The 14,593-nt window shown below is 43.4% G+C and overlaps 1 protein-coding gene across 12 annotated transcripts in view; it reads left to right on the forward strand.

Moving 5' to 3' along the window:
• Window positions 1-14,593, forward strand: part of PROM1 (prominin 1) — a 588,333-nt gene that overhangs the window by 410,702 nt on the left and 163,038 nt on the right. For all 12 annotated transcript variants that reach the window (XM_078678433.1, XM_078678442.1, XM_078678438.1 and 9 more), the window contains one exon: window positions 8,196-8,348. In XM_078678433.1, the coding sequence (XP_078534559.1) occupies window positions 8,196-8,348 (153 nt within the window). The remainder of the gene's footprint in view (window positions 1-8,195; window positions 8,349-14,593) is intronic.

The raw sequence follows: 14,593 nt of genomic DNA on the forward strand, positions 1-14,593 counted from the left end.
CTACAGCCAATCATAAAAGATATGTAGGTCAAATATGATATACAATTAAGGACACACATGTCGTGACTGGACTGTGCATGGTATCGTTTTGGCATTATGCCACCTTGAGCTTTATCATGTGGTTTAAGATGCTTACACAGGCTCGTACATGTATGCAACTACAATGTAACACAGGAGCTGGAAATTACAATTATGGACAAGAAAATGTGGCCTGTGTTGGTCATTACAGGATAACTCACCTATTTATATTGACTACATTCTATGTTGGTTTTAGTAGGCATGATGGTGACAGTATCTTTAACAACTACTGTTTTATGTGGGGATTGGCAGGGAGCTATATAGGAGTATGCCTTGCGTTAACTGATGTTTTCTGTTGATCTACAATTTCATTATTTTGAAAATGTTTTCCCTTTGTATGAGCTATTATTCTGATTATAATTGCTTTTGATGATATCTTGTTTGACCCATATTGACACTTAAGACATACCAATATGCGCCCATGTAGTACTGTTAGACTTGAGGTTGTGTTGACCGTCATCTGTGTTTGTCGCACTGTTTATTTAATGTGAAGTCTATTGTTGAACCACTAGTATATGTAGTAGTATGCAGGGCAGTATGGAAAAACGCATAGGGTAGTTTGCTTGTCTGAATACATTAATTGCACAGTAACTGCAACATCGGAGTGCACGTCTTCTTGTCAACACAATAGATTTTTATTTGCAAAATGTATTCTTTCACTGGCTGGCATTTCAAAGCCAAAAGGCAGATCAGTCCAATTGGTGATAACTTATGTTCTACCATTCTTTGTTCTCAGACATCTCCAGATTAAAACAGTACCCCAGTTGTGTGGCTGAACCTAGAACCTACAACACAAAACACCACTGAACATGACCAGGAGACATCATAATCCACACAGCAAAAACAACACTTTATTTTACAATGTGGATAGTGGTGGAATTTGGGGCGTAGCTCAGACGCCACCTAGTGAAACCTACCAAACCCAGACATTCGTGAAAACTAGATACAACGGGTAGTTCAGGATGGTGCGAAAACCAGATACTCAGGGGAGTCCAGGATGGTATGACTCGTGTAAATATCACAGCATTTGTATTACCTATGAGGCCTTGCAAACCCCTCAAGTTTGAAGAGCTGCAGGGTTGTACAAATTGTCTACCACCTGACATTGCATCTTGTCCCAATGAAAAGGCTACCTCAGTTGTGTTGATGGGCTCAGTGCCAGAAAGACCTCAAAAACATAACGTGGACGGATCACATGTTTCCACTCAAAACTACCCTTTTTTTGCAATGTTGGTTATTGTGGATTTTGAGCCTGAGCATGGCTGCCAGCTAGGGAAACCTGCCAAACCCATATATTTCTGAAAAATTGAAACCTAAGGGAGTCAAGGATAGTCTGGCTTTCTTGGTTTCCCCTACCTTTTCTAACCCACGATGCTCTTGAAACCTCAAACTTTGACAAAAATCAAAAATTAGTCATATATCTCTGAGAGCACTTTCAAAACCTGCAAGGATACACAAATGTCCTCTTATCCTGTGTTCCCACACTTGTCCAAATGCTACTCCAGTTGTGAAAGTGGGCCCAGAACCTGCAACAGGAAATGCCCCAATACGCAGCATAGACATATTACGTTTTTTTCCTCTCATAACTGACCCTATTTTTCTCAATGTGGGCAGCCTTAGAGTTAGGCCATGGGCTCCCCTGAACCTACCAAACTGAGAAATGTTTGAAAATTAGGCACCCAGGGAAGTCCATGGTGTTCTGTCCTCCGTGGATCCCACAATGTTTTCTGTCCCATTGTGCCCAGCTGTTGGGGCGAGAAGTCCCTACCCACCCGGCTGACTCACTCACTCAACACGCCCCAAACCGGGCGTCAATCCCCGCTCTTAGACGCAGCAAATACCCTCGTCCCCCTCGTCGCCCCTGCAACACCTCACACAACTACACCTCCCCGCCCAACGGGTCCTCCATCCTTCCGTCGAACTCTCTCACTCAACCTTAATCATTTTTATTAATTGACTGATTCCCACATGTTTAACTTTGTAGCCATTTATGTGTGCCATTTATTTGTACTATTTTGTACATAGGTTGGCTTGTAGCCACCTATTTGTACCATTTTTTACTATGTGACCTATTGATTTATCTGTCTGACTATGCGTCCCCAGGTACTCCTCTTTGTAAAGCGCTCTGATATCCACAAGGATCTTGTCCGCGTTATATAAAACTTTCAAAATAAAAAATAAATAAATAAAATAAATAAAGTCTTCTGAATGGCTCTGGAGAGCTTGCTTCCCTATCCTATGATGATCCCCTGTCAAGTCACTTGAAAGTACTGTAGGTTTTCATGCTCTCTTCCTCATTTAACATGTCAGGCAAGCATGTCCGCTGAGGGTCTTCCTGTTTACATGGATTGAGGCCGTAGAGCTCGGCTATGAGGTCGAGGGGACGTGCATAGTACACCCGTCTTTTAAAAGGAGTGGATACTGCCCTCTCTACCTAGGCTTCAGTAGACTAACAGTGGTGGCAGCATTACTCTATACTCAGTGCTGCCTGTACCCCTGTACCATTTTGATGGAGTGGGTTACCAGCTCCCACCTGGTAAAGTCTGTGCAGTCTCCGTTATCTGGTACCTTTGCCATAGGTGAGATGGCTTTGAGAGTCAGTGGGTTCACTAGGTGAGGATGGCGTTTTTGATGTGATTGTGTATCTGTTCTTCAGGACATTGCTGCTCCCTGTGCCCCTCACTATTCCTTGTAGGGGCTTGGTGGGTTTGGGTAGGAACCAGCTCTTATCTGTATTTAGCTAAAATTCCCACTGCTGGGATGACTCCCTCCATTTCTGCTGGGTGATGGTCAGGACCTCCTTGTCTGGAGGTAATTAAAATTCCTCTCTGGAGAACAGGTGAGACAGGTACCAAGAGACTGGGAGGGAGCACTCCTCACACATAATGATCACACAGTGAACATGTAGGAAACATTCCCAGGCATTGGATGGGCAACTAGGATGCAAGAGTAGCAGACTCCCTGATTGAATTAGCCTGTCAAACAGGAAATTATCAAAGCCTAGCCTCATCGGCCAGTCGGTTGTTTAAGGCTGTTCTTCTTTTCTTACAAGGCCCCCACAAGGGGTCATTAAGGAAGCCGAGATTCAGGAGTTGAATATCGTGGTTGGATTGCCATTCTCCTTTCAGATTCGGGGATAGGGTTTGAACTTGAGAAGGTCTCTTTATGACGGATTACTGGTGAAAGGAATTTGCCAGTCTGATGGAGCAAGCTGGGCTTCAGTTTATCAGGCAGCATTCCATCCCAGCGGAGAACACGCTGTAGCTTCAAGTCTTGAGGGTCTATTTGTGCTTCGGAACGCAAAGAGACTGCAGACAGCTGCTCAAGAAAAGGAAACCCGCTGCACATCAATATTGGGAAAAAGGGAGGAGGCTCCATATTGTCATTGAAGGTGAGACTGCTTCACCCCTCACCCGCCCCCGTGCTGTGGGAGCCTGTGGGCGCTTGCAGTCACAATCTGTAGCTGGATGAAGAGATACATGTGAGCTTACCATTTGAACCCTTGATGCCTGCTCCAGGACTTGAAACCAGGAGGTCTATGAGCCATACATTGTACTGGCCATACTGACAAATCTTCCACTATGTCAGTTGGTGCTACAGTCACCATATACTAAATTCTGAAGGTCAAACAAAGGAGAACAAGAGAAACAAGTGTGGGAGACAAGAAAAGTAATCTCTAGAAAAATAGTGTCTAGAAAAACGATCACAGACTGGTCAACCAAATCCAGTACAGAAACTTTGTGGATAACCATCAAACAAACCAAGTGATCCGTCCTATCATTTGGCCGTCCACACCGTGGCCTGGCGGGTCCCTAGATCATCTAGACCCCACGCCACACAGTAGATCGTGAATACTGGGTGCGGTCCACAGTGAAATGAACCTCCAATTGTTGGCCAGTTTATGATGGTTGGTGAAAAGTGATAGGAACACAGTGCAACATACAGAAAAAGTGGTGAATATAAAATAGGGTGATGTGTCTAAACAACTTTTTATTAGAAACGAGGCACATCCCCTAATTAAAAAACAGGAACAGCGCAAACGACAGTATGGAACAAATGACTGTCGCGAATAGGGCCAACATGTTTCTGCCTACCGGGCAAAACGTCCCTTGGCTTTCATCAGGGCCACTGCTCTTACAATAGTTGCTACTGTTATATGTGTGTGAAAACAAATAAAGCACCCAACTAATCAGTGAGAAGGATATAGATAATACAATAATCATTATGTCTCAAGGAGCTTACTTCTCAGTAGGCACAACCAATGGGGGTGGCCCTGCCCTGCCTCGGTCTGCCCGGACTGCCACAGACTGTCCCGCCCTTGTCCCGGGCTTCTCCCGGGACACTCCCGCGCGCAACTCGCGGGGCGAGTGGTGCTCTTCCTGCTTTAAGCGCCTACGGGCGCGTTGGTGGCGTTGGTGGAATGCACGGCCCACAAGGCTGCTGGGATATGTAGTATGAAGACTGCCGTTCCCCTCACGGCGTGACCGGACCTTCTCTGGCCACAATACAGGTAGGGAGCGCCGTTGCCCTCACGGCTTGTGTCCCGGTCTCTTGCGCTGACCCCCGGGGCTCCAGGCGCTTTTCCTGCTTTAAGCGCCTCCGGGCGCGTTGGTGGTGTGGGCGGAATGCGCGGCCCCCAAGGCTGCTGGGATATGTAGTATGAAGACTGCCATTCCCCTCACGGCGTGACCGGACCTTCTATGGCCGCAATACAGGTAGGGAGCACCGTTGCCCTCACGGCCTGTGTCCCGGTCTCTTGCGCTGACCCCCGGGGCTCCAGGCGCTTTTCCTGCTTTAAGCGCCTCTGGGCGCGTTGGTGGCGTGGGCGGAATGTGCGGCCCCCAAGGCTGCTGGGATATGTAGTATGAAGACTGCTGTTCCACCCACGGCGTGACTGGACCTTCTCTGGCCGCAATACAGGTAGGGAGCGCCATTGCCCTCACGGCTTGTGTCCCGGTCTCTTGCGCAGAAAGTGTTTCCGATCTTTAAAGACAACCCTTTTACATGAACCGGTCGTCCTCCACTCTTAAGCACTTAACCACATCTTATAATTTCTTCATATTTAACACACAATAAAAATATTTTGAAGCCAGTGCACATTCATGCAGATAGATTCACAAGAGTAAGTGAGAAATAGTAAAAATAAATAAATTAAGTGTCCAAACAGCATCACATTCTTAGGGTCTCACAACCCATTACATAAGTCCGTTATTTTTAAATATGAAATCTGCCTTTAGATATCTTCCTGCGCCTCAAAAAACAAATGAACTCCGATGCATTTAAATGGAAAATTAAAAACATTTGATTCTATGAAACCGTCACTATTGTAAAATTAAGGTGGTATTAAGGGATAAGAGTGTATGGGTAGCTTAAATAAACAGATGTGCCAAGTAAAAAATAGACTTAGGAATGTATTCCTTCTTCTAACTATTTTAGCCCCTTAAACATTTATTGTGCCATAAATAACTAAAAACACATATTTACCAACACAGACTCTTTAACCCAGCCCGTTTCATATCAGCATTAACATCTCAATGCTCATCTACTTCACCCTGCTCCAGAGAAAAGGCTTAAAATGTAAAAGTTCATATTTCAGTAACATTGCATTCAGTAGTCCCTCACTTTGCCATCACTATAGAATGTAACAGCTGAAGTTTCTCATTAGAACTGCAGTAGACCTCCGTGTACCCACTGGCAGTCAACTGCTGCTGTTAAAAGCACATTTACCTATCATGTCTTAGTTTTTCTCATGTGGCTGAGGAAGATATGTGTGGATTAATATAAACTGTGTCTTTATGGAGTACCTTGCACATTTTCCGAAAGAACAATTTTCATTCTAACATGGTTCATCTAATCCCAACAGAGGATCAAAATCATTTTACCAGGAGAAAATTACTATAGAAATCACCACAATTCCTAAAAGTAATATGATACTAACTAAAGTTATTGACATTGGGACTCAAATATGTTTCTAAGCTTCCTTTATGCTTCTTTTTGTGAACCTCCGAACCAGCCATTCACTACAATGCATTTCTATCAGACAAAAATGGCAGTCTTTTCAACAAAATAAATGCAACAAGAATGCTTCTTGTAACTTTCCCCCTAAATAGTCCCATGAAAACACTCCATTTAACAAACAATCTTGTGAATAACAATTTGGTTTATAATGCTAATATTATCCAAAGGAGAAGGCACTCTCCGGTTGTTATTGATTGGGGTGAGTAGTGCTCTCATCTTTGCCCTGGGACCTCTGACTCCACCGTGGTAAATAACTACCTGGGATTGTTCTTCCCATTAAATAGTATTGCTTGAGTATTAGTGACATCAAAGGTTTATGCCTTTGGAATGTTATGAGATGCCTCTGAGTATTCCCTATTTACTGAGATTCAGTACTGACCTCATATCTCCACTTTACAATATATGCACACGTTCTCAATTCATTTGTTTAAATTAGCAAGCCATATGCATAACACCATAAACAGAATGGCTCCAACCTACAGCTAAGTTTGTACATGAGCACAATAACCTTGTGCCTTGGCATTTTTTATTTATGAATACCCTGAATTGTTTTTGATGGGTGTTTCCTTCAAAATATCTACTGCTTGTAGTGCAACCATTGTATATTTTAATCTGCTCACCAGCTAAGTTCATTTTAGTATCTGGCGTTATTGACAACAGAGGTTCTAATTTGTTATTTGATACATATTCCAGGGGCTTAGATTTGATTTACAAGAGGTTCTGCTACACTACCTGTTGATGTCCCAGATAAACTAAAATAGTAATTGTGTAGTCTACTTCGAAGTTCAATTTTATTTTGCTTATGTGTTTTAGTTGTTTAAATAAAACTATGCAAACCATGCAAACACGTATTAAATAAAAATACAAAAAATGCTTTCATCTGTTTGCATCTTCATACAAATAAGAATAAGCACAGTAAAATATACTCGCTTATAAACTTCCATATCAGCAACATTGTTTAAAAGCAATTACCTCGCTAAAAATGTAGTCATAATATAGCACTTACTTCTTGCACAAGATTGCAAGTTCTTCTTGTTCAACAAAAGAAAGATATCATCTCAAAATCATTTGGTTATCCCAAAACACATCCCTACATTAGCCCTACAAGACAAACATCTGACTTACCTAAGGCATTTGGAATATTGCTCGCCATTGCTTCAAAGGCAAAAAGTCATAGTTAAAGATGTAGTCCATGTTAGTCCAAGTTCTGGGTGATGTGGTCCGGCCAACGTTCATTACTAGCAGGGATTTAATAACAATGTGTGATATAGTCTTCAGTGATTGACCACACAATCGTCAGTTCCTCCGCTCTCTACTATAGCTTCACCAGGTGCCAGAGATATCATGAGATCATGAAATAAAAAAAATGCCTAATCTAAACAACATATAGAGAGATGCTCCTGGCAAAGTCTACTACACTGTACAAAGTAGGTGAAGATACTATGCATCAAAATGGAATCCTCTGCATGGAAATAGCCATTTAAAGATACACCCCAAAATGTAATGAGACAAATAACTTCTTAAAATGAAGCAAAAATGCATACTTTGTATTTTTCAATGGAAATTATTCATAAGCATATCAGTGTCACTCTGCAAAAGATATATACAATTTCAAGATGATTAACTCATCAGAGAAGAGTTTCAAGACCTTTGTGTAACCTGTAGCCACTACTGCATCCTTGTCTCTGGCCTTGTAAAGAGACCTGATTCTGTTTAGCCCCAACGCTTTCTGCGTATAACGGTCTTCAACAAAGTACAGTACATGCAAGTGAAGCACGTTCTTTTAATTTTTCCCTGTTTTGTAACAAGTCACTGGGTCCTGTCAGCAACGGGCAGCAAATGGAATTTTGGTTCACAGAGAGAACATTTCATGGTGAATGATATTCAGACTCAGTAATTACGACTCACTTGTTCCTACTGTGCTCTGGTATGATTTAGACCGCTGTTATTTGGCTTCATGACATTCGTTGTTTCTTTAATTTACAACTCAAACGTGTCAAAGCACATCACATAATCAGAAGAGACTTTTCGTGTTTTTATACATGTTGTGTGTTTTCTACATGTTGTTGATCTGTTGTTTGGCATATCTTCTTCCACAGATGGCTAGGTTCCTTAGCTTTGTGCTGTATGCTTATCCTCATTCTACTCTTTTTCTGCCTTGGACTACTCTGTGGATCTTGTGGCTATGACCGACAAGCAACCCCGACAACCCGAGGCTGTATCTCAAACACTGGAGGCAATTTCCTCATGGCGTAAGTTTTTATTTTATATGTTTAAAAATCGTTTTAAAATGAAGTGGTAATGGATATTGAAAATCCAGCAGTTGATGAATAAGTGAGAATAAAGTAATGTAAAAGGTATTCAACTGAAGACATGTTTTGTTTTCACAGGACATGTAAGTGACATTTCAATGGCCTTTCTTATCAAAGTGCTTAAAAGCTTTTCTGAAAAGCTGATGCATTTGATATGTATGTATTTTCATGATCACCCAGTCCACCACCTCCCTGCAAGTCATACTGATTACTCAATGCAAACCCTTCTCCTGTAGTTAGGTGCTAAGCTTCAAAATGTGGTGGATGCCAAATTTGAAAAACATTTTTAGGAAAAGTTTTTTTATTTTTAAATAAAAAACCATGGTTACGTTGTATCTTGACGAAAAAAAGCAACTACTTGTGATGGTGGGAACCGGTTTTGGCTTAGATAAGTAAGCATTTACTGGAATTCTTATGTTGTGTTTTTTACATCCAAAGTGGTTGACACAAGCCCAAAGAGGGAGTCTAAGCCAATTAGACTAAAACTACCAGGGCATTATTTGTCAACAAAACCCTCTGTCACCAGAGGCAATTCTGCTTCATCCACTAATAGATTGAGCTTATGGCTAAGGGGAAGTTCCCCTCAGCGATCAAAATTAGCTCATTAGAGGGTGAAAATTATCTTTTAGTCTAGAAAATAAGCTTTGAACAAACAACTCAATGTAAGCTATGGTTTCAGCTATATGGGTTGGCAAGGAGTCATGGCAGGCAGAAAATATTTGGGGGGGCAATATGATTTTGCTCTTTTAAATTGAGCAATGTGCAATTTATACTTGTGCAAGTGCTTAGTTTACAACTTTTTGGTTATTCATGTACATTCCATTGAAATCCATGTGAAGTTCACGTCTCAATACATTTATTTTTATTTGTATATTTTGACCTTTTCTAAGTTGTGTATTTTGCTGAAGATTATGTTACCGTAGACAACATTGAAAGAGCTTATGCAAATAGCCCAGCTTTTCAAAACAAATGTATTCGCACAATATTTACGGAGAATGACTATTTATGCCCATTTCCGTTATCACACTGATACCTAATGTACACAATGCCTACCTTAGGCTTATGCAGTGATAGGATAACTGGATAATATTGTTTCCATAGGTAGCACTCCTTGCTACACGTGACTTGACAAATCTAAGTTATTATGGCAGTTCTCTCATTTCATACGCCGCTGATGCAAGTTTATTTTGGGTTTTAATGAAGTTCACATGGAAGGGTGAGACCAACATGGCTAGTGACTTTGTGATTGGTGAATACATTTGCATTGTTCTAAGGTTTTTCTCCATTGACAACCCAAATCTCAAACTCATCTCTCACCCTGCTATCATCACATCTGATATCAAAACCATTCATTAAACCACACAAATGTAAACTAAAACCTTATGCACAGTGGCGCTTCAAATACCTAGTAGACAACAAACGTTTTTTCCACAGAGAAGAAGGAAAATGGAAACCAATAAGGACCCCCATGAGCTCACACAATTAAAGTATCTCAGCACAACATTCCGACAACTCACCACATCAGCGAAGCAGAGTACCAGACCAACACCATCAGTAAAGCTGCTAATCAAAACAAAATATTTTTAAGTCCATTAAGTACTACATCACCCTCCTGCCTGACCCTCTCTTCATTGGCAGGTACAATGCCAACAATCTCTTCTTCAACAAAAAAATGCTAATCCAACTGCTTATCAACAACAGGTCTGTTTTCCTCTGATACCCACCCTTCCATGCTGCATCTCACAGTGGTCATTCTTCAAACCTCTGTCTCTCGCAGAGCTGGCTGACATTCTCTACTTTCAACTGGCCACCTCACATGAAGATGGTGTATTACCCTCCTCCTTCATCAAAGCCCAATTGGGAGAAGCTGTTTCACTCCAGTTTTTCATCATCAGTGCCTTTTATGCTCAAAGCATCTTCCCAGTAGCGCTCAAGACAGGTCAGATCCTTCCACTCTTGAAGAAATTCATACTAAATACCTATGACCTCACCATCTAGCGTCCCATCATTCACTTACCCTTTGTAAGCAAAAATGTTGAAAAAAGAAGTCTAAGCACTGCTCCAAGATGACATCGTTGTTCATCATCTCCTGCATGACTAGCAGTCCAGCTTAAGATTACTCAGCATAATGCATTCACACTCTATTATAGTAAACGGATGATGTGGTCTTGATGTAGTTAAAGTTGACCCCTACATCATGACACTGCTGGACCTCTCAACCGCCTTCAACACCATTGATCATCCCACACTCCTCCACACCTTGAAGTCTCACATAGGATTCCGTGGGATAGCCCTTTGCTGAATTTCCACCTTCCTATCCAGTCAACAGTATTTCACTCACATTTACACCACCCGACTGGTCTTCATTACTTCCGCCGGCCTACTTAAGGCGGAACTTGCCCGACGATCCTTCCCTGGCAATAGGTGCCTGAAAGGTTAGGCGGTGTACTCTGCGCTTAAGGACTGCGCGATTCGGCGCTAACGCGTTGCTTTTTAAACTACTTGCACAGCGTGCATTTTCTAATTAGCATTCTTTACTTTGAAATTTGGATTTTAGTATTATTATTTCTTGTGTGCCTTAGCGCTTATTTGCCCCTCACTTGCACGTTAAAACCTACCCTTCCACCGCTGTTTGGCGGGTCCGGTTCTGGGGTGGTGAGGGAGCGCCATACTGGTGTAACCAGTGAAGCCAGACGCCGCCATATTGGTGCGGGTCGTGGCGACTGGTCTTCATTACTTCCGCCGGCCTACTTAAGGCGGAACTTGCCCGACGATCCTTCCCTGGCAATAGGTGCCTGAAAGGTTAGGCGGTGTACTCTGCGCTTAAGGACTGCGCGATTCGGCGCTAACGCGTTGCTTTTTAAACTACTTGCACAGCGTGCATTTTCTAATTAGCATTCTTTACTTTGAAATTTGGATTTTAGTATTATTATTTCTTGTGTGCCTTAGCGCTTATTTGCCCCTCACTTGCACGTTAAAACTTACCCTTCCACCGCTGTTTGGCGGGTCCGGTTCTGGGGTGGTGAGGGAGCGCCATACTGGTGTAACCAGTGAAGCCAGACGCCGCCATATTGGTGCGGGTCGTGGCGACTGGTCTTCATTACTTCCGCCGGCCTACTTAAAGCTCCACTTTTTCAACGCGCAGCGGTGACGCGCAAGGTGGCGCCTTCCCTGCGCCTGAGTCGTGCCAGAGTCCTGCCCGTCTGCGCCCGTCAGCGTTCCGGTAGCAGACGGGGCAGGACGGCTGGCAGACCTGGTCATTTTACAGGTATTATTGTACTTTTAGTTGTTTTAATGTGTTATTCGTATTCGTCCGAGACCCTTTCTGATCTTCGCCCGCCGCTTGGGCGTTGCCATTCTGTCTTCCCGGCCCATCGGACACTAAGAAAAGGCTGTCAGGTCTGTGGCTGGCGAGCCCCTTTATATAACAAACCGAGTCACCCCTATCCAGAGACCACTCTCACCTGTTTACTTCTTAACACTCGTTCTCTTGGATGCCATGCTCTAGATATATGGAATTTACTTGAGAATTCTGTTATATCTTGTCTTTTTCTTACTGAGACTTGGCTGAGTGACTCCTCTGCACCAGACCTAGCGAACGCCATTCCACCGAATTACTCCATTATTAGGAGAGACAGAACATCTGGGCGTGGGGGTGGTGTAGCTATTATTGTTAACAACCAATTGCGCTGCAATACCTTCCCGGTTGATAATATTCAGAATACGGAGGCACTTGGCTTTACTCTTCATTTGTCTCCTCAGTATGCTTGTACTGGTATTCTGGTATATCGTGCTCCTGGTCCTGTAGGCTCTTTTATGGACGAGTTACAGGTTGCGTTATCGGTGCCATGTCTCAAATCTAAACATTGCCTATTGTTAGGCGATTTGAACATACACATGGACGCGGTCGTGAATCCCGACACAATAAAATTGATGGAGGTTACTGCAACTTTAGGATTTACTCCATTCGTTCACGATCCCACTCATAATAAGGGCCATATTTTGGACCAAGTTTTTTCCACGGTTATGATTAATGTACTTGCCCCCCAACCCGTATTATGGTCGGATCATTTCCTAATTACTTTTAGTCTCTCTAGTATCTCTCCTGCCAGATTGAATTCTGTGACTCCGGCTAAACGTACATTTAGGCCTTTCCATTTGTTATCTAGGGAAACGTTACTTCAGGCTTTGGTACGTTAACCTTGCACCTTGTCCGGTAATGTGGAAACTGACCTACCCACTTATACGGAATGGCTCACAACCACACTGGCGGATCTCGTGCCCGAGAAAGCCGTTGAAGCTAGAAACAAACGTGCTTCTGCTCCCTGGTTTTCATCCAAGCTTAAAGAAGCTTGTCAACATTGTAAGAGAGCAGAAAGAATTTGGAGGAAAGACTATCACCCTCATGAGAGAGTAAAACTTAAAGATTTGACAAGATCCTATCATAAATTGATTTGGAGCGAAAAAAAAGTTTATCTCGAACGTCGGATAGATGAATCGGACAATTCATGTAAGGAGATTTTTAAAATTGTTAGAGACTTTACGTCGCCATCTTTGGCCATTCCTGTTCAGAGCCATTCCAAGCCTTGGCTTGATGAACTTGCACACTATTTTGTTGACAAAATAACTAGTATCCAAGCTGACCTTGCCATTTACTCTAAACAGCCTCGGGTTGTTGACCCTAATGCTCTTTTTTCTGTTAACCCCATTCTTGGGGAATTTCCGCAGTTAAGCCCTGCCGCTTCATTAGACTATCTGACAGGCTTGAAATCGGGCTCCCCTTTAGATCCTTGCCCGATCTCCTGTCTTAATAAAATAGCCTCTGTGCTAAATGGACCCATAAACTCCATTTTGAATTCTTCATTATCGTCTGGCATTGTTCCACAGGCCTGGAAGAGTGCCCTTATTCTTCCATTAATTAAAAAACCTAATCTCGATCCCATCATACACGCCAACTATAGGCCTATTTCTCTCCTCCCCGCTCTGGCGAAGGTGGCGGAAAAACATGTGCACCGATCTATCTCGGATTTTATCGAGAATAACAACCTGTTGCACAGTACGCAATCTGGGTTCCGTGCGAATTACAGCACAGAGACCGCATTGCTGGAAGTCACCACCGCCATTAGAGAGGTCTTAGACTCGGGTGGCAAGGCCATGTTGGTTATGTTAGACTTGTCGGCGGCGTTTGACGGTGTGGAACTGGCTTAAGTCATTTCTAGCCAGCCGTCGGCAAACGATCTGGGCGCCACCTCACTCCGCAGCTATGTCAGCCCTGGAAGTGGGGGTCCCTCAGGGGTCTATTCTTAGTCCCCTGCTTTTCAACATCTTTATGGCCCCCCTTGCAGAGGTTGCGGAGTCGTTTGGCGCTCAGATCGTGTCTTACGCTGATGACACCCAGCTCTTGTTCACTCAGAACAGGAACGAGATGTTTGATGGGATTCGCATCAGAGGCTGCCTAGAAGCAGTCTTTGATTGGTTCAAGAGACACGGCCTGAAATGCAACTCCGACAAATCGGAGCTGCTTTTTTTCGGGTGTGTCTCTGAACCTAACTGGAAGAATTGGTGGCCTCAGGATCTGTTTCCCCCTGCCAACGCTAGCACCAAGGCCAAAAATTTGGGCATCATTGTCGACAATGAGTTGACTTTTGGATCCCAAATAGCCTGTCTTGCTGGGAAATGCTTTGGCATCCTGAGGATGCTCAGGAAATTCCTCCCTCTGATTTCCGTGAATCATCGCAGGGTCATCATCCAAGCATTGGTAGGATCACGTATGGACTATGTTAACGTCCTTTATCTGGGTCTCCCCAAATACTTAGTAAGGAGACTTCAGGTTGTGCAAAACTCAGCCGCTCGGGCTATCTATGGTCTCCCGAGAAGAGCTAGTGCCTCTAACTTGCTGAGGGAATTGCACTGGCTCCCTATAGCCAAAAGGGTGCTGTTTAAGAGCTTGACGTTAACTTACAAGGCTCTTCATGACTTAGGCCCTGGGTACATCAAAAAGCGTCTTGCTTTGTACAAACCGAGCAGAGCTCTTCGTTCTGCCTCCTTGCTTCTAATGTCCGTTCCTTCCATCAAACGAACTAGACAAGGGGGGCGCTCTTTTCACTACTTGGCCCCACAGGCGTGGAACAGATTGCCTTTTGCCCTTAGACAAGCCCCCAGCCTGATGTCTTTCAGGAAGGCAT

The sequence above is a fragment of the Lissotriton helveticus genome, chromosome 2_2 (genome assembly GCF_964261635.1).
Source record: "Lissotriton helveticus chromosome 2_2, aLisHel1.1, whole genome shotgun sequence".
NCBI lineage: Eukaryota > Metazoa > Chordata > Amphibia > Caudata > Salamandridae > Lissotriton > Lissotriton helveticus.